Source organism: Sminthopsis crassicaudata, chromosome 6 (assembly GCF_048593235.1).
Source record: "Sminthopsis crassicaudata isolate SCR6 chromosome 6, ASM4859323v1, whole genome shotgun sequence".
In the NCBI taxonomy this organism is placed as follows: domain Eukaryota; kingdom Metazoa; phylum Chordata; class Mammalia; order Dasyuromorphia; family Dasyuridae; genus Sminthopsis; species Sminthopsis crassicaudata.
The window spans coordinates 141,941,568-141,968,847 of NC_133622.1; the positions used below are offsets into that span (position 1 = coordinate 141,941,568).

General features: G+C 34.0%; 1 protein-coding gene across 4 annotated transcripts in view; it reads left to right on the forward strand.

Annotated features, from left to right (window-relative positions):
• PDLIM5 (PDZ and LIM domain 5) overlaps positions 1 to 27,280 on the forward strand; it is a 246,660-nt gene that overhangs the window by 208,256 nt on the left and 11,124 nt on the right. For all 4 annotated transcript variants that reach the window (XM_074272910.1, XM_074272913.1, XM_074272912.1 and 1 more), the window contains exons 9-11: positions 10,378 to 10,543; positions 21,058 to 21,238; positions 23,695 to 23,815. In XM_074272910.1, the coding sequence (XP_074129011.1) occupies positions 10,378 to 10,543; positions 21,058 to 21,238; positions 23,695 to 23,815 (468 nt within the window). The remainder of the gene's footprint in view (positions 1 to 10,377; positions 10,544 to 21,057; positions 21,239 to 23,694; positions 23,816 to 27,280) is intronic.

Sequence of the window (27,280 nt, forward strand, 5' to 3'; positions counted from 1 at the left end):
ATATGCCCAATTGAGTTTTTAAATGAATTATTTTGCTTTGTTGATTTTTTTTCCATTTCACTAATTTTTTTTAGTGAGTTATTTTCTTTTTTCCATTCACAAATCCTACTTTCCTGTTATTTTTTTAACCCTTTTCTAATTCACAAATTTTGTTTCCCTGCTCCTCCTGTGAATTCTTTATTTTTTCTAACTCAAATTTCAGAACATTGTTATTCTCAATCATAGCTTCTCTTTCCTTTCCCCATTTTTCTTCAAACTCTCTTAACTTTTTAATAGTCTCTTCTAGGAGAGAGTTATGTGATGGCGGACAGATATAATTCCCCTTTAGGGTCTTATCTGGAGACTGTCTGCTGTTAGCTTCCTCGGGGTTGGATACCCGCTCTTTCTCTGTATAGAAGTGTTAGTATATCTTCAGCTTCTTACTTATTGTTAAAAATCTGTTGGGGTAAGAAGTTTATTTACCAGCTTCCTCCCAGACGGTATGGATGCAGCGAGTCTGTGCCTGAGCTAAGAGAGAGAGCTCTGGGAGAGAGTTCTCTTCCCCCCTCCCCGGAAATGCCTCAGAGGTGGTTAGCATGGCTGCGCTGTGAGGAGTGCTCAGTGAAGGACCCCGCTGTGTGGCCTATCGATTGCCCTGAGGTTTAAGGCTGAACAGTGAAAGTGTCACAAACCCCAGCCAAAGCCTCCTGTGGGGCAGTTGATATTAGCAGCTGATGTGAAAAGCCCCTGTGCTCAAACCGGAACTGTCTGCCCGGAAACCGCGGTCCCCAATTCAAATGTTCCGCTTCTCTGGGAATTCCGCTGCTGCTAGAATTCCACTGCCTCAGGCTGAGCCCCACACTTTGTGGATTAAAGGCTGCCTCGGGCTGTGTCCCCACTGTTCAGGGTCTCAGATACCCCAAGGAGAAGCCTTGGGCAGCAGAAGGTGGCTGCACAGCGGGTGCTGAGATCTGTTAGGTCACTTCTGGATTGGGGTAGTTCTAGGATCTGGCTTTATATTTTAAAGTAGCTTGATTTCTCTTCTAATCTGCTATTTTATAAGCAGAGAAGAGCTAATAGCCTGTGCCAGATTCCTCTATCTCAGTGGCTTCTCTGATCCCAGAGCTCTCCCCAGCCCGATCAGCACAGTTTGCTAGTACCTAACCCTGTCTGGGCTGATCTTTTTTTCCTCCCCTTGGAACCAATCTTTTCTGTTGAAACTCCTAATTCTCTTCAGCTGGTAAATTGTGCTTGTAATCCTTGTGGTTTTTATCAGTCCAGCGTTATTTTTGAGGCTGATTTAATTAATTGGTATTAAGGAAAGAAGAGAGCTTACAAATTCTCGTGTATCTTCTGTGCCATCTTGGCTCCACCCCTAATCATTTAAATTTTTAAAGATGATTTCATATTTCTTCCATTTCCCCCCATTTTCCTTTGTCTATAAACTTCTTTATGTTTTTTTTGTTAAAATTTTTTTTGCCTTCCTGGATAGAAACAGAAAGATGTGAAGTAAACGTGTTTACCTTTCTAAAATTAAAATCTGGAAAAGAATTTGTCCATTATGATTATAGAGTCATGAACCTCTTCTTTATTGGAAAATGCTCAAATTATCTACCAAAAACCTTCTTACTGATTTCATGGAACTGTTCACATAACTAGAAAAGCTTTGCTCTGTTTTCCTCACAATTGTTATTATCTTTTAGCTGTGCTGAAAATTTTCCTCTGAAAAACAGTTATAACATCTTAGAATAATACCAATTTTATGTTTTCTTTAGTATATATACACAGAACTCCTGATTAAACTGACTTTCACTTAAAATCCCTGCTGTTATCAAGAATCAAGTTGGACTTTTTAATTATTAGTAAATGTGTCCTTAGGGACATATAAACCACTCAGGGATAAACCACTTTCCATAGGTTCTTGCACACATGTTCATGTGTCAGACAATGTGATAATTGTTCCTTATTTTATGTTGAACATTTATAATCTTGAAGATTGTTCTCAATATATACTGTGATTTCTTCATTCTAGGAGTGTACTTTGGGATGTGTGTATGTGTTTGAGTTCTTTTAAAAAGAAAGAAAAAGAAATCCAAAAAACATTTTATTGGTGCCTTCTTTTTTAATGGCAGTTATTTCTTTTTTTCTTTATTTTATTTCTAATTTTATTTTCAGTTCTAATTTTCTCTCATCTTCAGGCTCTTCCTTCACTCATTGAGAAGGCCATTGTAAATATGAAGCCCATTGTAAAAATGAAGTCATGCTACATTTATTTCCAATAATAGCCACATTCTAGGGGGAAAGGCAAAAATAATAAAGAAGGGTTTAGTTTTTAAATATATAAGGAACTGAGCCAAATTTCTAAAAATAAAGAGCTATTCTCAATTGATAAATGTTCAAAGCTGATAGGCAGTTCTTTATATTAATGGGTCTCAAATTCATGGGAGATAATGAGATCAGCAAGAGAACTAGTATAGAGGAAAAAGAAAAGAGGACTCAGGACACCTACGATTAGAGGTTGTGATCTGTAACGGAGTCCAGCAAAAGTGTGACCAGCTAGATAGAAAAAGAACCATCAAAGAGTGGTATCCTAAAAATCTGAAAGAAGAAACTATCAAGGAGGAAGGCTAAGAGAGGTTCAAGAAGAATGTGGATAGAGACAAGGCCGTTGTATTTGGCCACTTGATGTCATTAGTAATTTTGGAGAGGGCAAATTTGGTGGAATGAAAGAATCAAAAACCAGATGGTAAAGAAAAGGTTAAAGGAGAGAAGTAGAGGTACCTTTTATATATGGCCTTTTCAAGGAATTTAGGTACAAAGGGCAGAAGGATTATTGAATGATAGAAGGATCAAGTGAGGCTTTGGTTAGGATGGAGAAAACATGGCCTCATTTGTGAAGTGTAGGGTATAAACCAGTAAACAGGAAGAGACTAAATTAAATGAAAGAGTGGTCTATCAGTTTTGATGAATTTAATAACTGAAGAGGGAACTAAGTATTAGAGGAGATAGGATGGAATTGGATTACTTAATAAATAGAGTGGTTAGCCTTGATAAGGAGTTAGGTCAATTCAACATGTGAAATAAGGGTGAAAGAAGAAATAATGGTAGAAGGATTGTAGATGAAGAAGAAGGGAAAAAGAAAGCTCTCAATGAATGGCTTAGATTTTTTTTTTTTTTTTTTTTTTTTGTAAAATACAAGGTGGAAACAACTAATTGGTATAGTGGATAGAGCACCAGCTCTGAAGTCAGGAGGATCTGAGTTCAAATGTGGCCTTAGACACTTAAAACTTCCTGCTTCCTGGGCAAGTCACTTAACCTCAATTGCCTCAGCAAAAAATAAAATAAAATACAAGGGAAAGTTCTTAGCTAGAAAATAGGATAAAGTGTATGGAAGGTGTGAGGAAGGCTAAAAAGGTTTGAAAAAGTAACTTTAGAAAGTGCAATAGTGAATTGCTACGAGAAGTATAATGGTATTGTGTAGCACAAGTGAGAGTCCAGTTGAGGATCCCTCAAAAAAATCGTAGGAGGCTTAGTATTGTTGCCTGATTTTTCTGTCTTCATTCAGATATGTAGGCATCACATATGTAGGCATGAAGGAGACCAATGATGGGAGTGATCTAAGGCTGAAATTTGACCATACATAGTTGGCAAAATGATAAAGGGCCTAGGAATTAAAGAAAGGAGGAAGTACAGTGTTGAATTGGTTCACCAAGGGAGCAATATGGTTAAAAGAGTAGAGGATAGTTAGTAGAAGAGAGAGATGGGTTGAGAGAAAATTGAGGGAGTAAGAGAGTAGAAATCATGATATGGATGAAGAGTAGAGATTTGTAAGCAAAGATGGACACAAAGTGGGAAAATAAACAATACATGGCATAGATAGTTATCAAGGACCCTCTCTGTGACCTAGGATGTTCACACTATCACAATATTCAGTTTGACCCCTGCCTTGCACTTAATGGATCAGTAGTGCAATAGCTACAGAGTCAAAATTTGAAGCAGATATCAGGGAAGGTACACAATCACCAAAAGTTTTCACTACTATCTCAAAGACTATTTTACATCTTTGCAGGGATACCATCTTTTACCCCAGGTTGCAGCACAACACTATTAACTCTGAATGGCAGTAACAATAGCAGCTCTTGAACTAAAGGTTTAAAACTAATTATGGAGCAGTGACCAATCAGCCACCTCTAGTAGTGAAGAAATTCAGGAATTAAAACTAATTGGACATGGGTAGGGAACCAGCAAAAAGACTTAAGAAATAATTGAACAAAAGAAAATTTTTATAAAGAAATGTTTTGGGTAAGAAAATCCCTGAATAAAACCCAGGTGTATATGATTCTGTAACAAATATAAATAAAATTCCAGTAAACAGTATGGAATGACAACAAGAATCATGAGAGCATTTATAAGTTTTTCTAAGAGAACTAAGGTTTAAAAATAGGGAGTGAAATAGACAAATAAGGGAGTGAGGGAGTAAAAAAATTTTACATTGTATATTTTGAGGGGAAATGAAGGAAGCAATTAAAAATCCCAATGATGTAACTAGAAATATTAGCACAAAGTTAAAAGATGGCAATATTAGAATATATGAGATATCTATTATCAGAAACCACTGACCTGGAATACAGCACAAGAAATACTGGAGACACACTTATTACTCATGAGATATATTTACTGTTCATTCACCACTTAACTGTGGTGTTAGGCCACAGCAATATAACAAAAGTAGTTATGTTAAAAATCCCAATTTAATATACAAGCTTAGTATTACATCAATCAAATAACCAAGGGCTTATTTTATTGAACAAAGAAAATAATAGCAAAATTCACTTGGAGGGTCAGAGGTCAAGAGTCAGAAGAGAAGTAGTGGAAAAAAAAATTCCAGTGAAGTGCATGAATCTCAAACTATCTTACTAAGAAAATAATAGTCAAAACAATTTGGTACTGTTTAAAAAACAGAAAAAAGTAGACAAATAAAATAGACTAGAAAAAGAAGGCCCAGAAATAATAGAACAAGTAACATAATGGTGGGTGATCTTAAGAATATCAACTACTGGGAGAAGGTTTCCCTTGTGGACAAGAACTATTGGAAACCTGGAAAGCAGGGTGACAGAACTTATGTTTGAACTAGCATCTTATACTGTCTATGAAAAAAAAAACAACTCTAAATCAATAAATAACTTTATATAAAAGATCACATCATAAAAACTGTAGAGAATAGAAATTCTACTGCTTTTGGAAACTTTTTTTTTTGGGGGGGGGGAATCCATAATTAAATGAAGGATAGAAGCATCACAAAAGACAAAATTTTGGACAGTAGGATAGCACTGTAGTTAGTTTTGAACTTAAGAGTTTAGATCTTACTTCAAACATGTATTATTAGAGCAAGTCACTTAATTTTTCTCAGCCTGTTTCCTTATCTGTGAAATGGGGAAAATAACAACCTCCCAGGGTTATTATAAGGACCAAATGAGATCCCATGTGTATAGCTCTTTGCGTATCTTACAGCAGTAATACTGGATCCAATTTGTACCAGTGGATGATTGTTAAATTTTCTTTTTTTTTTTTTTTTTTTTTTTTATTATATATATATTTTATAATATTATCCCTTGTATTCATTTTTCCAAATTACCCCCCCTCCCTCTATTCCCTCCCCCCGACGACAGGCAATACCATACATTTTACATGTGTTACAATATAGTCTAAGTACAATACATGTGTGTGAATATCATTTTCTTGTTGCACAATAAACATTAGAATCCGAAGGTACATGCAACCTGGGCAGACAGATATTAGTGCTAACAATTTACATTCGCTTCCCAGTGTTCCTTCTCTGGGTATAGTTATTTCTGTCCATCATTGATCAACTGCAAGTGAGTTGGATCTTCTTTATGTTGAAGATTTCCACTTCCATCAGAATACATCCTCATACAGTATTGTTGTTGAAGTATACAGTGATCTTCTGGTTCTGCTCATTTCACTCAGCATCAGTTGACCTAAGTCTCTCCAGGCCTCTCTGTATTCCTCCTGCTGGTCATTTCTTACAGAGCAATAATATTCCATAACCTTCATATACCACAATTTACCCAACCATTCTCCAACTGATGGACATCCATTCATCTTCCAGTTTCTAGCTACAACAAAAAGAGCTGCTACAAACATTTTGGCACATATATGTCTCTTTCCGCTCTTTAGTATTTCTTTGGGATATAATCCCAGTAGTAGCACTGCTGGGTCAAAGGGTATGCACAGTTTGATAACTTTTTGGGCATAATTCCAGATTGCTCTCCAGAATGGCTGGATTCTTTCACAACTCCACCAGCAATGTATCAGTGTCCCAATTTCCCCACATCCCCTCCAACATTTGTCATTATTTGTTCCTGTCATCTTAGCCAATCTGACAGGTGTGTGATTGTTAAATTTTCAATGTCAACATTTACACCTCAGAAATTGACAAATACAACAAAACTTACTATTTTGTTGATTTTCTAAGCTGAAGAAAATGGTAATAATACAGATTGATTAAACTTTAAAGTGATGTGTATACATTTCTTCCTCCACACCCTAGAGCCAGTTGTTAAGCATTTACCAGCATATAGTTGCCTGAAAGCAGGATATAAATGCTAGTTGTCATCATTAATATTCTATTAAAATTTAAGAGTATATTCATATTTTTGAGAAGTAGCAAGTTATAGTTGAAATAGTCGGAAGTACTAAGAGTCTACTTCTGACACATAATGGCTGTGGAATGGGGAGAGAGTTGTTAAGTCACCTAGTTGTGTCTGAGTCTTCACGATCCCCTTTTTGTGAGGTTTTCTTGTGAGGTATTAGAATGGTTTCTCATTTCTTTCTCTAGGGTTTCCATTTACAGTTGGGGAAACCGAGACAAATAGAGGTTATGTAACTTGCCCAAGATCATATAGCTACTAAATATCTGAGGGTGGATTTGAACTCAGTTTCTGACTCCAGGCCTAGCATTCTATCTACTATCTATCTATCTACAGCCATGTGGCTGTCCCAAAGGAGAGATTAGGAAACCGTTTTTATAGCATTTTAGAAAATTTCTGTTTTGTAGTTTGTGGATGTAGCAAAGTCATTTTGTTTGACTTTGTAGGTTGAGAGTAAGTACAAGTTAGATAATGAAAGTTTTTCCCAGTTTTTGAACTAGGAAGATGCACAATTTGATTGCTCCTCTCACTTATTACCAGATTGTTATATGTAATGTCAGAGGGTTTAATTTCACAGTCTGATGTGCCAAATCATAGATGGCATGCGATACAGGGCATTGAAATAAGTAGAACTGAAACAAACTCAAACTTCTGTGCTCACTTTAATTAAGACACTCTACATCCAATTTAATCTGTGCTCTTAGAATTGAAAGATTAGTTGCCAGTAGAAGAAGCAATCCTTCTGAAGTTGCAGAAATTTTTGATATTTGGCCTTAGTTGCACCTGTTCTAATTCTTCATGGCCCACATGCCAACATTCTTAGCCATTTGAGAAATGATAATGGTTTAATCAGGGCGACAACTTGGAATCAAAGAAAGGAAGAAAAAAAGAAAATAAGAGCTTGCATTCCCTTGAATAAAGTACATTCCATCTATCTCAAAAAACTATACTTTTCCCAAAGTCTGCCATTTGGACACTGTAAACCTTGTCCGTTTCTGCTGTGTCTCATTTCATACTTGTATCGTGAATCATATGCTGCTGCATATGCTTTCCACATAATGAGCTAGACAAATAAAATGTTCAGACTCTACTTTAGCCAGCCATCTGTTTGTGAAGTCTGCAGGAAAGAGAAGACATTCTCCTCATCCTGCCTCTCCTCCCACCCCCTGCTTTTTTTAAACATCAAAGTGCTCAAACACTTTGGAGTGAAAAATTCAGTATGTATGAGAACATCCTCCATACTTTTGAAAACATATTTCTTGGGAAGTTATATTGCAAACTTTTATCTATTAAATGGATCAAAAACTTAACATGAATTAACCCTGTTGTATACATATTACTAGGTAATCTTCAGTGTTTTTTTTAATATTTTTTTTTCTAATTGTGCTAATTATTTTCATACCCCAAAAGAACATATCGAAGAGTCAGAAACTGCCATTTTCCTAATGGATAGGATGCTGAAACATAGAGTCAAGAAGTTGTTGTTGTTCAATTGTTTCAGTAGTGACTGAATCTTTGTGACCCCATTTGGGGTTTTCTTAGCACAAATACTGGAGTGGTTTGCTATTTCCTTCTTCAGTTTATTTTACAGTTGAGGAAATTGAGGCAAATAGGCTTAAATGACTTTTCTAGTATCACACAGCTATAAGTGTTTGGTGCTGGGTTTGAACTCACAAAGATGAATCTTCCTGATTCCGAGTTCAGTGCTCTATACACTGGGCCATCTTGCTGCCCAGAACCAAGAAGAGCTGAGTTCAATTTTAACTAAACATCGATTATCTGTGTGACTCTGGGCAAATCAATTCACCCTTCTGTATCTCAGTTTCCTTATCTCTAATATTAGAAAGTTAGTCTGATAGCTTTCAAAGTTGTTTACATCACTAATCTATGGTGCCTTGGTGCCTACTTTGGCTTGACCTTGTTTGCTAGGGTTACTTTTCAAAAACATCAGTTCTTTTCACTCATTGATTTCCCATTGAAGATGAAAGAAGCCATATTTTTCCAAGTTACTCTCTTCTTCTTCCAGTCTACTGTCTACATGGCATTTTCTCCACAGATGTATTTTCTTTTTAAGTTCAGAATCAATAATAATGAAACAGATATGAAGTCTGAGCTATAACATAGATCATGCTTGAACAGTTACAGAAATACCAGTTTGATGATTATGTTGCCCTGTTAAAGTAATAGAACCACTAAACTAGAAGTTGGCCACTCTTTCCCCTTGTGACAAATTCTGCTTTTTACTAATAGGTCATATTTTTTAAACAACCATCCCATTAGTTGGAAATGGTCAAGGCAATTTGTAAATAGGGAGAGATTTAGAAAAATAATATTTTTTATAAAAAAAAACCTAAAATAATATGATACAGAAGTTTTGAAAAACATAAAACCCATTTAAGAAAGTAATCTAAACTGTTAAAGCTACCTCAGCTGAGAAAAAGTTCTTAATTATAATGTGCCAGACCTAGAAGTGGCAAGAAAAGGAAAAGAAAACATAAGAAGAAATATAATAGCAACTCCTTGACTTTCCTCATAGAGTTAGATTCATAAACCCATAATAAATGAATGAATAACTGAGTGAATGACATAAATAAGTGAATGAATGAACAAATGAATTGATCATTTGATTAAATGATGAATGAATGAATTTGATGCATAATTTTAAAAATATTTTGTTATAAATAAAATATTTATCTTTTTATAAATATTTATAAGTAAATTAGTAAATCTCTATTTTAAATTCTTACTTTGTCACTCACTGCTTCTGTGACCTTCGGCAAATCACTGAATCTTTCCAAACTTGTTTCTTTATTTCTAAAATAAAAATAATAAAACTCGAACTACATACTTCCCAGTGTTAAAATAAAGCTCCCATGAGTCCTTGTAAACTATTGTAGCTCAGATGAATTGATTATATTGTTTAAAGGGGATTTACTTGTATTAAAATATTTAAAAATTAATTTTAACCCGTTGTATCATAATTGTCATTCAGTTCTATTGTAAACCAGTTATTTATTTTTTGCTCTTTATAGTTTTCATGCTACTTGTTTAATGGCCATATTTTCCGATTGATTTGTACTTGAAGGTTCATGCAACAAGCTAGGATTGGAACACACTCACTTTTTTTTTTTTTTTTTACATATTTTTTTTTTTGCCTTTTATACATGATTTTTTGATCAGTTCATTTCTTTGGTGGCATCCTTTATTCTAGTATTTCCTTGTGTTCCTTTCTTTTCTAGTGCTCAATCCCAGTATGTACCTCTCCACTGACTTTGGAAAAGTAATTATTTTTATTTCTTCAGAGATCATTAGTTAATGACTTTTATGCTTTATAATATTAGTAGAATATTAATTTGATAAAAGGAGAAGTTACAGATCATTAAGAGAGTTTTGCAGTTTCACAAAGGCGGTCCTCATCTTTAATTTTGGGTAAAGTTCATTGTCCATTTGCTATCTTTGGAAGCTTTTATAAATTGTCTCATGGATTTTGATCTTGGATAATCATGAGTACTGGATAAGAAAGGAATGAATCTGAAACTTCAGCATACACATTGGAGTACATATGTATGAGATAGGCCAAGAGACAATTACTGGAGGGTGGATGGACTCCACAACAAATATATCAGATTCATGCTATACTGATCTTTATTTATTTATTTTTGAAGGTGTTATGTAGAATGCAGAATAAGATTTTCCTAATGGTGTTTTCTTAATTTTTAATCCTTAGCTCCATCAACTGGAAGAATCTCAAACATTACACCATCTGGAGCAACTGCACCAACCAGTTCAGCCCAGCCTCAACTAAATGAACAAGACACTTTTGTGCAGAGAGCTGAACACATTCCAGCAGGGAAACGTACTCCAATGTGTGCTCAGTGTAACCAAGTCATCAGGTTTGTATTCATTTTTATAAATGTCCTCTAACACATCAATATTGGTTTTACCTTCTTTACATCTAATAGATAACAATTAGAATTATCTTATCGCTGATTTTGATGATACTAAAAAATCCTGGGTGATTTCTCCATGCCAGGTACTATTTTACCAACTGGAAGAGAGATTTCATGTTGGTAATATCTGGATGATGAGATGGGCCAAGTTCTGAATGTCAAGGAAAGCATTTGAATGTAACCTCGTCTGCAAGGGTACTTCAGCTTTTTTATATGACCTACTCTCTTCCTTATTTGAGGAATAAAAGACTTTTTGGTGTCCTATTGAAAAAACTCCCTCTAGCAATTCAGATTGGTACCTATTCTTCAACTTATTGTGAAAAAGTTGCAAAAGTCACTGAATAGCCAAGTGATTTTCCCAGAGAAGTACGATTAGTATGTATCAGAGGTGTGACTTAAAATACAGTTCCTCTTCCCTCCTTAGCCCATGCTAACTTTCTCTGCTGTAGGATGTCAGTGTTATCAAGCAGAAAAGGCAACTAAATCAATTTATTCATTTCATGTGAGGGTGTGTGTGTAGGTATCTGTACACACTCATGCATTTCCTGAGGTCTTTGGTGATAGAATTTTTTTTTAATTTTATTTATAAATTTTTTCACAGTATATATGCATGAGTAATTTTTTTTATAACATTATCCCTTGTATTCATTTTTCCAAATTATCCCCTCTCTCCCTCTACTCCCTCCCCCCGATGACAGGCAATCCCATATATTTTACATGTGTTACAATATAACCTAGATACAATATATGTGTGTAAATACCATTTTTTTTGTTGCACATTAAGTATTAGCTTCCGAAGGTATAAGTAACCTGGGTAGATAGACAGTAGTGCTAACAATTTACATTCACTTCCCAGTGTTCTTTCTCTGGGTGTAGTTGTTTCTGTCCATCATTGATCAACTGGAAGTGAGTTGGATCTTCTTTATGTTGAAGATATCCACTTCCATCAGAATACATTTTCATACAACATTGAAGTGTACAGCGATCTTCTGGTTCTATTCATTTCACTCAGCAGGTGATAGAATTTTTAAAAAAATTATTTATTGAATTTTTAATTTATGGAATAAAACAAGCATTTCCATATCATACTATAATTTTAAAAAGATGATTGAATATGAAACTTCAGATAGACTGACATTCAGTTAGAAATGTATATATACAGTGTATAGTTAAAATATAGGAAAATTAATTTTACAAGTTTATTTCAATGTCTGAAAACTTGAGAACAGAGATAAAGATCTTGCATTTAGCATACACCATAAAGTTCAAGATCTCAATCCTTGGATCCTTGATCCAAGCTTCATCCCAAATACTGCTCTGGTTTTGCAGAGAGGAAAGTCTTAGAAAAAAAATAGTGTATGCATGAACCCAGAGCTGCTCAGGAGGTCCAGGATGAGATCAGAGAAGGGAACAAGGGAGAATTTAGGGAGAGACTTTTTACATTGTGAAGAAAAATTAATCGCGTTCAGATTTTGTAACTACACTAGCTTTGGTTTTTGTTTGCTTGTTTGCTACTTTAGTTTAAATTAAAGTGTTAGAAAAAAACTATTGAAATATTGATTTCTCTCAGTAAAATATGCCACAGACAAGCAATTTTCAGTCTTTTTACTTGTACATGTTGTTATCATTTTGTGTTTTCTGCAGAATAAAGTCACATTTTCAAGGGCTTGAGACATTTTTTGTGTGTGTGTGCTGGTGAGGCTTCCTGGGTTTTAATGCTTATTCACAACAGACTTAGAAAACATCCAGAGAAAGAAATATGGAATTTGAATTTAGATTGAAGCATATTATTTTTACTTTTTTTGTTTTGTTTTTGGGGTTTTTTGTGGTATTTTCTTTTTGTTGTCTTTCTTCTTTCACAGAATGTTTAATGTAGAAATGTGTTTCCATGATTACACTTATGTAATTTATATCAGATTGTTCCAAAAATGAAATTGGAAAAATCCAATTTATACATAATTGGAAAAAATAAAATTCTATTTACAACAAAAGCCCTGGAAAAGGAATGACCCTTAAGAAGAAAAAGATATCAAGCTCTCAGTGGGATTATATGTCTTAGTATAGTTCTTTTGACAAAAAGTCAAATTAATTTCTTGTTGTGAAATATAAATTATATACATATATTATATATATTATGTATATATATATATATATCATATACAATATTATGTACAATGCAAATTCTACCTCAGTGAAGCTAATTTAGTGAGAAGGTAAGAAAAGTAATTGCAATTGCTTCACATTTGTTTTAAAATTTAAGGTTAATCCAGAAGGCAATTTTCATGCATGCCTAATGAGGAAATCACTGATATTTAGGATACACCTGGCCTCTCCTTATTGCTCACATCTATTACATTTTGTCTTGCCTCACATTTGTCATGAATTCGGTATCAGTTGAGCATCAAAGCTTAATGTACTAAAGAGGTTTTAGGAAGAGGGATTAGTTCTTGTCAGGATCACATAACACTAATTAATCACATAACACATTCACCTGCTCCTCTCAGACTTTACAGCAGTTTGGAAGGATTATGGTAAGTTCAGAGTTCACAAGAATATAATTATGGTACAAAGCCCTTCATGTCAGCATTTCTTTAAAAAAAAAAAAGTACAAGTTGGCTCAGATGGCATTCTCTCATACAGCTTTTCTACAATCATAACTCTGGCATACCCTGGCAAATTCTAAATATTTAATGGTTTCAATTTATAATTAATCATTTAATACTTAATGATGGTTTCAAAACAATGCAAAACTTACTGACATCAAGTAACAAAACACATTTATTTTTCTAATGAAGACAGAAAAATATTGTTTTTGAGAACTTCAAAGATTCAGCCACCCAAGTTTTAGCACTTAACTATTTACCTCCTAAACATACACACTTCTTGCCATTTTGAAAAGTTTTCTCCTGAGTTATAGTGCAGAGATTTTACTTGCTTCATAATTGGTTTTTTTTTTTTGTTTGTTTTGTTTTGTTTGTTTGGGTTTTGGAGGAGAGGATTAGTTTTTTGTTTGTTTTTACAGGCATATAGGATGTTTCAGAGGAAAACTCTACTGAGACATTTAATAAATCTTATTAGTGCATAGATTCACTGTTGGTTTTTAATTCAACAAGTATTTATTAAATTGTGGTAAGTTTCAGGAATACAAAGACAAAACTGAAATAAACCCTTTGCTTCATTGGCTTATATTCTACATATATGCAGATGTGTGAATATGTTTGCAATAAATAAATTTAAGTTATTTTAAGGGGACATTAAAGAAAGTGTAATGTAGGAAAGTTGAACCTTGAAGGAAGAAAATTATTCCAATAGATAAAAACAGGTTGGAGAGAGCGCCCCTACAGGGTTTTGAATAAAGAAACAATGCGGTCAGAACTATTAATGCTTTGTTTTATTTTGTTTTTTTTTGCTGAAGCAGTTGGGTTAAGTGACTTGCCCAGGATCACACAGATAGGAAGCATTAAGTGTTCAGGACTGTATTTTAAAACTATAAATGTGATAGCTATTTGAACAACAGATTGAAAAAGGGGAGAGAAAGTCTAGTAAATCAGATTATTATATCCTTGAATACATTTTGCTTATATCTGGGGAGTTGGGTTCAAATGAAAAATTATATCCTTGCCTGTAGAATTTAACTGCATTAAAATGTATTAAACATTATACACAGTTACCAGCAATATTCCAATTTTATTTTTTTATAGTTTTATGGGAAAAAGGAGAACTGGAGCTTCAATAAACTTTGATTTCTTCTTAGATATACTTTGCTTTGCTTTTTTTTTTTTTTTTTTTTTTTTAAGCTGACTAATGTTCCCACAAAGCTTACCACATATCTAGGGGACACCAGAACAAGAATGAGAAATTCAGTCAATTCAGTTATCTGTTTGGTCTAAGTCCTAAGAAACCAAGTGTAGCTGGCTGATTTCAAAATGAGTGGGTTTAAAGAAAAATTTTTAAAGCTTTTTAATTTTCAAAACATATACAGGGATAATTTTTCATCATTGAAAACCTTGTGTTCCAATTTCCCCCCCTTCTCCCTACCTCCTTCCCATATATAGATAAGTAACCCAATATATGTTAAACATGGTAAAAATATATCTTAAATCCAATATGTGCATACATATTTATACAGTTATCTTGCTGCACAAGAAAAATCAAATCAAAAAGGAAAAAATGAGAAAGAAAACAAAATGCAAGCAAACAACAATAAAAAGAGTGAAAATGGGGCAGTTAGGTGGCGCAGTGGATAGAGTTAGGAGGACCTGAGTTCAAATCTGCCCTCAGATACTTTAACATTTCCTAGCTGTGTGACCCTGGGCAAGTCACTTAACCCCAATTGCCTCAGCAAAAAAAAAAAAAAAAAAAAAAAAGAGTGAAAATGCTATGCTGTGTGTGATGTACACTCAGTTCCCACAGTCCTCTCTTTGGGTATAGATGGCTGTTTTTATCACAAGATCATTGGAACTGGCCTAGATGAGCATTTTAAAGGAAATTACTTGACTAAATGTAGACATTGCCTTAAAAAATAAAATAATACAGAAACAAATTTAGGGATTTAGTAGAAAAGGAATTCTGGGCCTAGTGAAAGGTCTTTAGTCCCAAGATTCTTTGCCTCCTGTATTAATTTCACTTACCTTGGAGGTAAGTACCAAAAGATGAAGTCACAAATTTTTATTTTTGTTTGAAAATATAAAAATTTCCAAAAGTTGTCATTTGCTATTTTCTAAAAGGCAGAGAGGTATGATCCTATGGAAATATATTTTTCTTTGTAATTTGCTTTACCTTTCCATACTAGACATTAACGTTTTTGTCCTTTAAAAATAAAGAAAAAGTGGGGCAGCTAGGTGGCTCAGTGGATAGAACACCATCCCTGAATTCAGTAGGACCCTAGTTCAAATCTGGTCTCAGACACTTAACATTTCCTAGCTGTGTGACCCTGGTCAAGTCACTTAACCCCCAATTGCCTCAGCAGAAAGAAAGAAAAAGAAAGGAAGGAAGGAAGGAAGGAAGGAAGGAAGGAAGGAAGGAAGGAAGGAAGGAAGGAAGGAAGGAAGGAAGGAAGGAAGGAAGGAAGGAAGGAAGAGCAAAGAAAAGAAAGAAGAATGAATTTTAGCAATCCCTATCATTCCAAACTTTGAGTAGGAAGTAAAATATTTTCAATAATCAGTGTGCCATATTTTTTATTTCATAAAAAGATATCTTGTTGATTCTATCTTTATTAATTTTTACCTATGCATTTTGTGCTTCTGTATCTCAGTGTCCCAGGGAGAAGGGGGGGAAATTGGAACACAAGGTTTTCAATGATGAAAAATTATCCCTGTATATGTTTTGAAAATTAAAAAGCTTTAAAATTTTTTCTTTAAACCCACTCATTTTGAAATCAGCCAGCTACACCTGGTTTCTTAGGACTTAGACCAAACAGATAACTGAATTGATTGAATTTCTCATTCTTGTTCTGGTGTGTGTATGTTTCACACTTGTCTCTTTTCCTATCTGTTTCTAGATCAAATAAATAAACGAGTATTTACTTAGCCCTTTACCTAGGTAGTGTAGATAGAATACTGAGTTTGAGAAGACTCTTCTTCAGGAATTCAAATCTGGCTCTGTGATCCTGGGCAAGTCACTTAATCTTGTTTGCCTCAGTTTCTCATCTATAAAATGAGCTGGAGAAGGAAATGGCTAACCACTCTAGCTAGTATCTCTGCCAAGAAAAGTCTAAAAAATGGGGTCATGAAGAATCAAACAACCAAAAATGACTAAACAAATAAATACATGACAAGCACTTTATGTGATATTGGAAATACAAAACCAAAATGAAACATAGCCCCTTCTTTCAAGGAGGTTCTATTGTGTTGGGGGAGATATATCCACATTTGAGTACAAATATATATATGGCAAGTCATTGCAAGGTAATGGGATGGATTTTGGACAAGGGTGCTGACTTAGGAGGGAGAATCAGGAAAAAGCTCTAGAAGTTTTGAGACAAACTCGGGATTCCAAGAGTCAGATTTGAGAAAGGAGCCCATTCCAGTATAAATCTTTGCTTGAATTTTTTTTTTTTTTTTTTTTACTGTAACACTGTAAACTGAAATAGTAACAAAACTTTCCAGTACTATTTATGAAAAGTATTTTGCTTCCTATCCCAAGTTTAGAGATGTAGGTATTTCTGAAATCCATTCTTATTTTCAAAGGACAAAAATTTCCTGTATGGGAAGGTTACAAAGGAATAATATTTCTCCATGGAATAACGTCTCTTTCTTTTTGGAAATCACAAATGACAGTTTTGGAAATCATGACATTTTTACCCCGAAAGGAAAAAAAAAAATGGCCTCATTTTTGGTATTTGCCTCTAGGCCAATTGAAGTTAATATGAAGATCCAAAGGCCTTGAGTCCTTCCACCTTTCACTACATCCTGCTTTTCCATGTATGGCGATAGGAAGACAAACCTTGAGCATGAACCAGTATATTAAACTGAAGGATATTATTTGTTATATTGTTATATTGATTTGAGCTCTATGTCTTGTTGTTTTTTTTTTTTTTTTTAACTTTAAAAGAGGACAAGGGGAAGAATGTCCTGTGTTTCTTATTCCCTCAAAATAAAAAATTGTTTTGCTTTCAAAGCCCTGGATTATTTTTCCTATTCCATGAATCAGTGGTTGACAATTTTTTAAAAGTACACGCCCTTGATTCTGTATCTGATTTCCTTCTTTCATTTTTCTAACTTCACTCTTATGAGTCTTTTCTATTTCATTGTATTTCTTCCTTAGTGTTTCTGCCCTGCCTTCCATTTTTATCATAGGATTATTAGCGGATTGGGAGGGTGGGAGTGCCATTGTAAAAAGTTTGGTTTTATAGTCTTCCATTTTTACAAGTTCAGTGAACCAGATGTTGTCATTCCTTCCCCTCCCTGCATTTGTCAATCAGCAAGTATTTAATTGAGAACTCTTAGGGTTCACTACATTGTTGGAGGTAGTTGAATCCCTTCTTACATTTTGTACATTTCCAAGCCTATTATTCTTGCGCAGGCAAAGAGAAACTTAATCCTATCTGGAATTACATGAGCCTCTATAGTGTCTGTACTGTGTTAATGAGGCTATAAATTAGTCAGTGCTTGACACAGTACAAAAGAGAGCACTTTGTTAAATATAAGAGTTTGTATTATTTAATCTATATATAACTGAAAGGGCCCTGATGGGGAAAGTGTCTGTACTAGGAGGCTGGAGCAGAACTCTGTGGGCACTGCAGACAGGCTTACAACAATCTGGAGTCAGCTACAGGAATCTAGTCAGATAATAGGTAAGAGCACTTTAGAATTAGTTCTTAAAAGTGTAATAATAGTTTTCACAAAACTGTTTACTTCCACTTCTTCTAAAAAATATTTTCCCACTAATTAGAATGAAAGGAAACATTTGAACTGCCTTGGAAATGGATTCCAATGAAATAAAGTTTTATTTAGTGTAACTTTGAAAGTCAATACAACTTCAGTGGAAGTGAGAATGTCTACGTCTGCCCTTTTAAGATGACTTTCTGCAGAAACTAAGCTTAGACCAATATCTTACACCTTATATCAAGCTGAGGTCAAAATGGGTACATGATTTTGACATAAAGGGTGATTGAATAAGCAATTAGGAGATAGTTTATCTGTCTGATCATTGGAGAAAGGAGGAATTATGACAAAACAAGAAATAGAGAATATTATGAAATGCAAAAAAAAACTTACAAAAATAAAATTTGAAAACCATGTGATTTGAAAATTAAAAACTTTTAGTATATTACTATACTATATTATACTATATATAATATACTATAGTATATTATATACTATATTACTATAATATACTAATAGTATATTAATTTTCCAATCACATATAAAGATGGCTTAAAATAAAATTTTAAAAAATATAGAAGACAAAAAAATCGTGTTTTTCTTCATCCCATTTTTTGTGAGATTTCAACCATATAGGTTTTCTAAGTTTTTCTTTTAATCATTATGGCATTCCATTCTCTCAAGAATATTGGGATAGAGGTCAGAGTCAGAAAAGCTTCTATGATCAAAAAAAAAAAAAAAAAGGAAATAAAAATGTTAATTTCTGAACCCCAAAGAAGAAAAATGTCACTACATCTTAAAACTGATTTATGTGTCTGGGCCACTAAGTCATCTGCCTAGAAGTCATGGCTGGTACTTACAGTTATCCCTTCCACAATGCAGTTTTCCCCATAGAGGTTTCAATATAGCATGGATCGGCATAGGAAATTAAATGGGAATATGAGGGAGTTTTGCAGAGAAGATCAGGAGACAACACGGGAAAAAATTAGAAAGTCTTAAATGCAGGAAATATATGTATAGTATTGTATAACATCAATATATTTTATCTTTAAATGCCATAATATTTTCTCTGGTTTGAAGGGAGGGCCAAAGAATTTTACACAGATTTTTGTTTATCACAGGGATGCCCTACCACTAATTCTCATGATGTGGAAGCACTGTATATATGACCTGTCCAAAACCCCAACTCCCCCACCCCATGGTCATTAAGTCAGTTTTAGTTAGTGTAAAGTTCAAAATCAATGTAACCAAGTGGATACAATAGGATGCTGACTATCAGGCTCCCCAGGTTCTGGTTCTGGCTCAGCCACTTAGGACTTTGATAATGGGCAGATCATTTGACCTCTGTGTTTTGGTCTCCTTGCCTGAAAAACCAGGCTCATAATAACTGCCCTGATCTATCTTACAGGAACGTTGTATGGATAAATTACATAATACATTTAAAAGTATCTTAGAGATAAAGACCCTCCATCAGGGCAAGATATTATGATAAAGGTACAGGGAAAGTACATTACATAGAAATCTACAGTGGTTCATCCCTGTGGTCTTAATGCCATGCTATAGTTATCTAATGGATTCTTGTTAAGCAAACAAAACCCATCTTATCAGTTTGTGATTATATCATGCTTAATGGAATAAAACATCCCTTAAACATCTGTTCTTTTGAAACAAATGTGCAGCAAAGGACATTTCTTTTTAAATTAAATTAAGCCCATTTCATGGTGAGTAGGAATAAACCATAATACATCAGAGTAGTTAATGTACTGTGTTCTTTAGGGTTTTTCACTGTTCACTTTGTGAAGGGATGATTATGTTCAGTAAAACTGAGAAATATGTGTTTTGAACAAAAAAATTGAAGAAGGGGAGAAATCAGTCAGTCCTAGAGAGATAAAGTGAGTTGCTTAGGATCTTACATATATATATATATATATATATATATATATATGTATGTATATGTATGTATGTATTTTTTTTTGGGGGGGGAACACATAGCCAAGACTTGAATCCACTTCTTGTGCTTCTCATTCCATAACATGACATTGGCTATATCACACTTATTCCTTACATTATCTTGGGAAAGTGACCAATCCCTTTTGGCCTAAATTTCCAAATCTATCAAATGGGAATAATATCAGCTATCTTTCAGGATTTTTGTAAAGATCAAATGAGATATAATTATAGTCTGGCACATAGTCCCTCCGGAATTCAGGGCTGGTGCTCTATCCACTGCGCCACCTAGCTGCCCTATTCTGGCACATAGTAAGAGCCATATAAATGTTGGTGGTTATTATTATCATTGTTATTAAAAATAGCAGACATTGTTTAATCAGGATGTCTTGTCCTGATTAAAGACATAGATTAAAAAAGACAAATATGTACAATGGTGAGTTTCATAAGGACAGAGACTATCTTTTGTCTCTTAGCACAGGGCCTGGCACATAATAGGTGCTTAATAAATGTTTATTGATTAAAGAAGAAATGATAGCTTCATTACCTTTCTTTATCAAGTAATTTTAATTCTTATCACACTTGATCATCATCATCATCGTTTTTAACCAGGTTATCTCTTTTATCACTAAAGTATATAGAAGCATATGTACTCTCTGTGCAAGAGAAAAACAAAAACAAAAACAACAACAATTCATCATTGGCCTTTTGCAGAGCAATATCCTAATTGTCCTTTCCTCCATTCATCTTCCCACATAAACCAACAGAGAACTTCCATGTGGTGAACCCAAATTATCCTTGTATGATCTATCTGATTGAACTTCATATAGGTATCCTTGATTTAGAATCTTCACTTTTGTCCTTATTAGCTGTGTGACCATGGAACTCATTTACTCTTTTTGTTTCTTCATCTATAAAATACCCAATGGAATTCTGAGCAACTCTGGGGTTCCCAGGAAATTACAACAGAAAAATCTAATCTGAAATGTAAAGTCTCAAGTACATTGTTGTGAAGATCAAATGAGATATATTTATAGTCTGGCGCATAGTAAGAGCCATATAGATGTTGGTGGTTATTATTATCATTATTATTAAAAATAGCAGACATTGTTTAATCAGGATGTCTTATATTGCACTAACATCAATGTTGTCTTTCTGAGGAAATCTGATTATTTCTTTTGACAGAGGACCTTTCCTAGTGGCATTAGGAAAATCCTGGCATCCTGAAGAGTTTAACTGTGCCCACTGTAAAAACACCATGGCTTACATTGGATTTGTGGAAGAGAAGGGAGCCCTGTATTGTGAGCTATGCTATGAGAAATTTTTTGCCCCTGAATGTGTTCGCTGCCAAAGGAAAATCCTGGGAGTAAGTTTGGGAAATTTTTTTTAGAATGTGTTTTGTTTTTTATTCTGTGGGTATATTTCTATTCAGAGGTATCCTTGTTCTTTCCTTCTTGTTTTGTGGTCTTGGTACTGGTGGAATGGAGCAGAACTGGGCAAAAGTAGCACCTTCCCCTTCCTCCCCCCCCCCAAACCTCCCACATATAGCCTCATGAACTCAGAGGATAGGTAAGCAGCCTGTGGTTTCATCTTGCTGTTTTCCTGTTTGGCTGGTGGAAAAATAAGCGACCAAGCAAAAATAATGTACTGTGGATTCTCTGGGACCTGGGTGGGCTGCCTTTCCGGTATGCTGCTTGCTTAAGAGAGAGGCAGCTTAGAATGAGGCTAGTCAGACCACACACACAATAGTTCTTAGCATCGACACCTTTACTGTTTTAATTAAATTCCAGCCTTCTTTTAAGACCAGGAATTTTTTTTTTAACCTGCTAGGGTTCAACTGTAGGACCTCATGAAACATTCAAAAAATATGAAGTATATAAATGATGTATTTTTCTTATACATACATAATAATATTTTAAAATATAACTTCAATTTTATGAGACTGAGTAGGTAATGGAAACAGACTTTTGACATAAAAGCTAAAACCACACTTTTTGCTGAAAGAGTAAATTGAGGACATATGAATTCATCAAGATTTACAGAAAATAGGTGTTATTGTGCTTTTCTCTGGAGTTTTAAAACTGGATTTTGAGGTCAAAGTCTTGAGTATTTGCCCTGTTGCCTATGGAGTAGTATATGTCTTTCTGGAAGAGAAGGAAACAGGAGTGGTCTGTTTGTTCTGGAAACCAATTTAGTTTAATGGGAATTTCTCCAATATGCTTCCTAGAAATCATATTCCTGTGCCTTTGCCAAATTTTAATATTCCTAAAAAAATTTAGTCTTATCTCACTAACTAGGAAATAGACTAAGGATTACTTAGTGGTGAAACCTAATGAAGTATTCAACTAAATTAAATCTACTTGGTTTCTGACAGTTCTCAGTCCTTACCAAAGTCCTTACTTCTGAAATGTTCTCAGTCCTTACCAAAAAACCCTACTCATCTATTGAAGTAATATAGAACAGGACAGATGAGAAATATTTCCCTGGAAATAGGATAGTCTTCAAAGGTAGATTGAACATGAAAAGAGAGGGCCTGAGTTCTAATTCCAACTCTTCAATTACTACTTTTGTTACTTTGGGCAAGTTTCTTGAGTTATATCATTGGCAAGATAAGGGAGTTTGATTTACTTTCTGAATATGTGATCAATCCTGTGATCTCTTATCCTAAATTGCTTTATCAGATATAAAAGTAAATTAAATTCTCTCTTTATTGTAGGTTTCTGACAGCATTCTTTTTATATCTAAATTTTTGCTTTGTTGCTTATTGCCTCCAAATTGCTTTATGATCACAGACAAATAATAATAATGACAGCATCTATTCATATATAGCAGTTTTAAATTTTACAAAAACACTTCCTTCACAAATCTATGAAGTGTGGAAGGCACTTAATTTTATCCCCAATTAATTAAGAAAGAAACTAAGAGGAGTTCAGTGACCTCACCTTGATTACAATGGCTAATTATGGGCTAAAGGCAGTTTTCAAATCCACCTTTCCTGACTCCTATGGCTGCTGCATTTACAACTATGTTACATAGTTAACTCTTACTGGCTAATTATTCTTTATCATTTTCTTTTCTTTTAAATAAATGTTGATGTGTTTTGGTTTTTTATTACCATAATCTACGCCAGTGTCTCTTCCTTGCTCCCCTCCTAGAGCGTTATCTGATAGAGCAAGTGATATTAAAAAAAAATGAAAAAGGATTGAAAAGGTTGTGTGATATTACAGAGATTGTGTCTCAGAGGTGAGACACTTCTCTGTGGTTTTTCTCCTGTAATATATAGAAATAAAACATAAGTTTTGACATCTTTTTCCTGAGTGTGTGTGTAGGAACAGTATTGTAACCCTTTCCTAAAGGTCTTCAAAGCACTGCTTGAAATAAAACAGACTGCAGGTAAGGATATTTGTGAAATATGTGGTTTCTGGAGAAAGATTCATAGCATGCAATATATTCAAATAGTTCATCTGTTTAAAGTGTTTGGTTTGTATGCATGAAAAATGCATGCATTCTACCATAGATCATAGAAGGTTCCCACAAAGTATGAATATTCCTGCATTTGGGCTGTTGCACAGGGTGGCTTATTAAAAATGGGCCAGTACATATTAGGAAATAGCCCACCCATTAAAAAACCAGGAATGAGCTATTTTCTTATCACCCTTCTTGCTAGGATAGAAAATGTTGCTGTTTTGCCTCCTTTATTACTTCCTAACTCTAATTGGACCATTTCTTTATTCCGTCATTGCAAGAACACTATCTCATGTATTGATTATATTGCCATCTTTTTTCATGTGTAATTGAATTTTTTTTAACTTTCTGAAACAGGAAGTCATCAATGCTTTGAAACAGACTTGGCATGTTTCCTGTTTTGTGTGTGTAGCCTGCAATAAACCCATTCGAAACAATGTGTTCCACTTGGAAGATGGTGATCCCTACTGTGAAACAGGTGAGGAAAGATATGATATGACTCTTATAAACCCCCACATGATGTACATTAAAGAGGAAGAGTTGGGCTTTGTCTTTAGAAAAAATTCCTAATGTTTCTCAAAATTTATTTTTTCTCTCTCCTTTCTTTCAAAATGTAACTTACCTTGAAGCCAAGAAGACCTGAGTTCAGGTTCCATCTTTTACAAAAACAATGGTTTTGTGACTGAACAAGTCATTTAATCTTCAGGGCTTTAAACATCTTTAAACAACTCTCCAAGGCTATGAGTTGCAGAACAGGTACCAACTTATCCTTTGTAGATCAGGGTTTTCTGACCTGTAAATTCCATATTCCAGTAAAAGCAAAGGTATAGTCTGTACCCTTTAATATTTTTAAGTACTGAACATGTTTTTCTCTATTTAGGAAAAATCTGCTAGTGTGCTTTTTAAATAAAATTTGACAAGATGGGTGCAAAATATTTAGATTTTATCTCCTTGAATAAGTTTATGTTATATATTCTTTTCAGTTTGAAAAAAATTAATAATAGCTGACATTTATTTTACATTTTACAAAGCTCTTCAAAACATGATATCAATTTACCTTTGTAGCAGATAAGAGTATTTTTGCTGTTATCCCAAATTTACAGACTAAAAAAAAAATGAAGTTCAAGTTTCCAAATCCAAGTTTGTATAAAAGATATTCTCTCTCTATCTCTCTTTCTCTTTCTTTAAAACAATTAGTATAAAGGATTTTAAAATTTGCATTGTTCAGTTAATTTTAGGGTTAAAGTGTTTCTTTCCAACAGTATTCTTAAAAATATGTCTTCAGTGTCAAGCTATTCCTATTCCAAGGAATGATTTTTTTTTTAAATTAGGAGAATAATCACATGACTCTTTCCAAGGCCTTCCATCTATAATATTAGACTTTAGAATAGTTTATAATCCTTACATTTCTATGTGATATGTTATGTGTTAGGAATACTTCATAGTACCTTAGAACAGATGATGAGGTCACTTTATATGAAGCAATGACTCAGGAAAAGCTGAAAAGCCATTAAACTCCCTCTCCCTTTTATCTGTTTTTCGTACTGTAAAGCGTTAGCAATTCCTCTTAAAACTGAGGCAAAGCCCCTTCCTAAGCAGAACTCCTCTCTCTTCTCTCTCTCACTCTCTTTCTTCTCTTTCTGTCTCTCTGTTTCTGTCTCTGTCTCTGTCTCTGTCTCTGTCTCTCTCTCTCTGTCTCTCTCTCTCTCTCTCTTTTTCTTTCTGTCTATCTCTTTGTCTCTTTCTCAAATTTTTTGAGTGCAATGTTATAGCTTCAAAGTTTTCTTTCTCCTGCCATTAGCACTTTTTTTGTCTGAGCTTCTGCTATACTTTGCAGTAAGGAAAAAATCATAAATGGTGATAATACTAATAAAGTATTTTAAGTAAAAGATGCTAATTCACAAAGATTTGAAAATGATTCAGATAAAGTATTAAATGTTAAGTATTTGAATTAATTTTATTAAGTTGGTTAGTATTTATGGAGAAAATTGAAATAGACCATTGAAAATATTAGTATTTTTATTTATTTATTATTTTTACTCTTTTATGTTCTCTTTATACTAAACTCAAAGTTCACAAATGAACTTCACAGTAGGCTTTGAACACAAATACTATTACTAACAGAATTTTTCTTGAATAGGTTATAAATATATATTTTACTGTGTCCCTCAGCTCAATACTAATGTAGTACACATTGAAAGAATCACATATTGTGCTGAGTGCTTTACAAATATTATTTCATTTGATTTTCAAAACTACCCTGAGCAGTAGGTGATATTGTTATCCTCATTTTACATTTGAGGAAACTAGGCAGGCAGGGATTAAATATCTTTCCCAGAGTCACACAGGTAATTAGGGTCTGTAGCTGAATTTGAATTCAGGTCTTCCTAGCTCCAGACCCAACTCTCTATCTATTCACTTTGACAACAGTTGCCTCTAGATATTTTTGTAGGAAGTTCCTTATTCCTCTGAAGCTTATAACTTTCATATTGATAGCAAATCATCTCTCTTTCTCATTCCTTTAATTTGTCTCAAAAAATGCTTATAATCTTCCTATATGCCAGCCTCCCAAATTCCATGTAGTCTATTACTTATTTCTGCTCGTGTTTTGTTTCACTTTACTTCATTGTCACTGATTAAATTATGAGAGACATATGTCATGTAAGAGAGACTTTTGGACCATGAAGACTTGGGTTCAAATTCTGCCTCTGATGCTTACTACCTATATTTCCCTGAACAATTCACTTAATCTCTCTAGGCCTTAGGTTTCCTTATCTGAAAACTGAGGGGATTGAACTAGGTAGTCTCCATGGTCTCTTCCAGCTCTGGGACTTAATCATGGCACACAGATCTATTGGTGCTCTTTAATAAATGTTGGTAAAAACCAAAAAAAAAAAAAAAAAGTGGATCAGAAACCAAATACTTTCCTGATACTTGATCAGTTGATAGAGTGGGGGAAATATTGCCTGGTTTGATTGGTTTTGGGTATTTCTGCCAATGTTAGTCATAATCCTTTCATACCTTAGGAGCTAAAGTTTAATATATAATAATAAACCTTGTTATATAATAATATATTAATAATACATATAAATATAAAATAATCTTAGTACAGGAAAAAAATCATTGCCTTTTTACCAACCTAGTAATGTAAAATAATAATATTAATGTTAAATCAACATGAAAGAAAAATATCTTGATGCACTCTATTTTAGTCTTACCAGAGACAGAGCTTTTCTTTCTTCAAAAGAAAATCTTATTATTATTTTATCACTTTAAATTGTCAGATTAAATTGTATTTTTTTCCTAAAGATTTCTAGCATGAAATTATAAGATTAAAAAGAAAGTGCACTTAAAGAAATTTGGGGCCAATATAGTTATGACACAAACCAGCTGAAGCCAGAAATTCAGTTATGGATGTCACTTGTGAAGCCCCCGCAGCAATGAGACACAATAATTGAGGGCTTTTTCTCCGCCAGCAGAATTAGATATTATATGTAATATTTCAACATAAGGAATTTGTTTTTAATCAATATGAAATAGCCTTGACATTGCCAGGAAGTTGGAACCTTAGATCTAGTGTTCTTTAATAATAAAGTATACTAATACTTGTTAAAGAACTGGATCATTATTCTTCATACATGGGCATTTTGGTGGCTGATTTGAGCTGAGAGGTCTTAAATAGTAATCAATTTATAAACTTAAGAAAAAAGGAAATAAATATTGCCAAGAAGAAACTTAACAGACAGTAAATAATAAGTACTTATTGTGTGTCAGACATTATGTCAATACAGATGCAAAGAAAAGTACAAGAAAGTCCCTGTCCTCAAGTAGCTCCTGATCTGATGATAAAAGACATCACATTAAAAGAACTGAAAGGGAGGAGGGTAATAGAAGGGTGTTTCTGGTGTGAGAACATATTATAGTCCAGGAATGAACCTGGAGG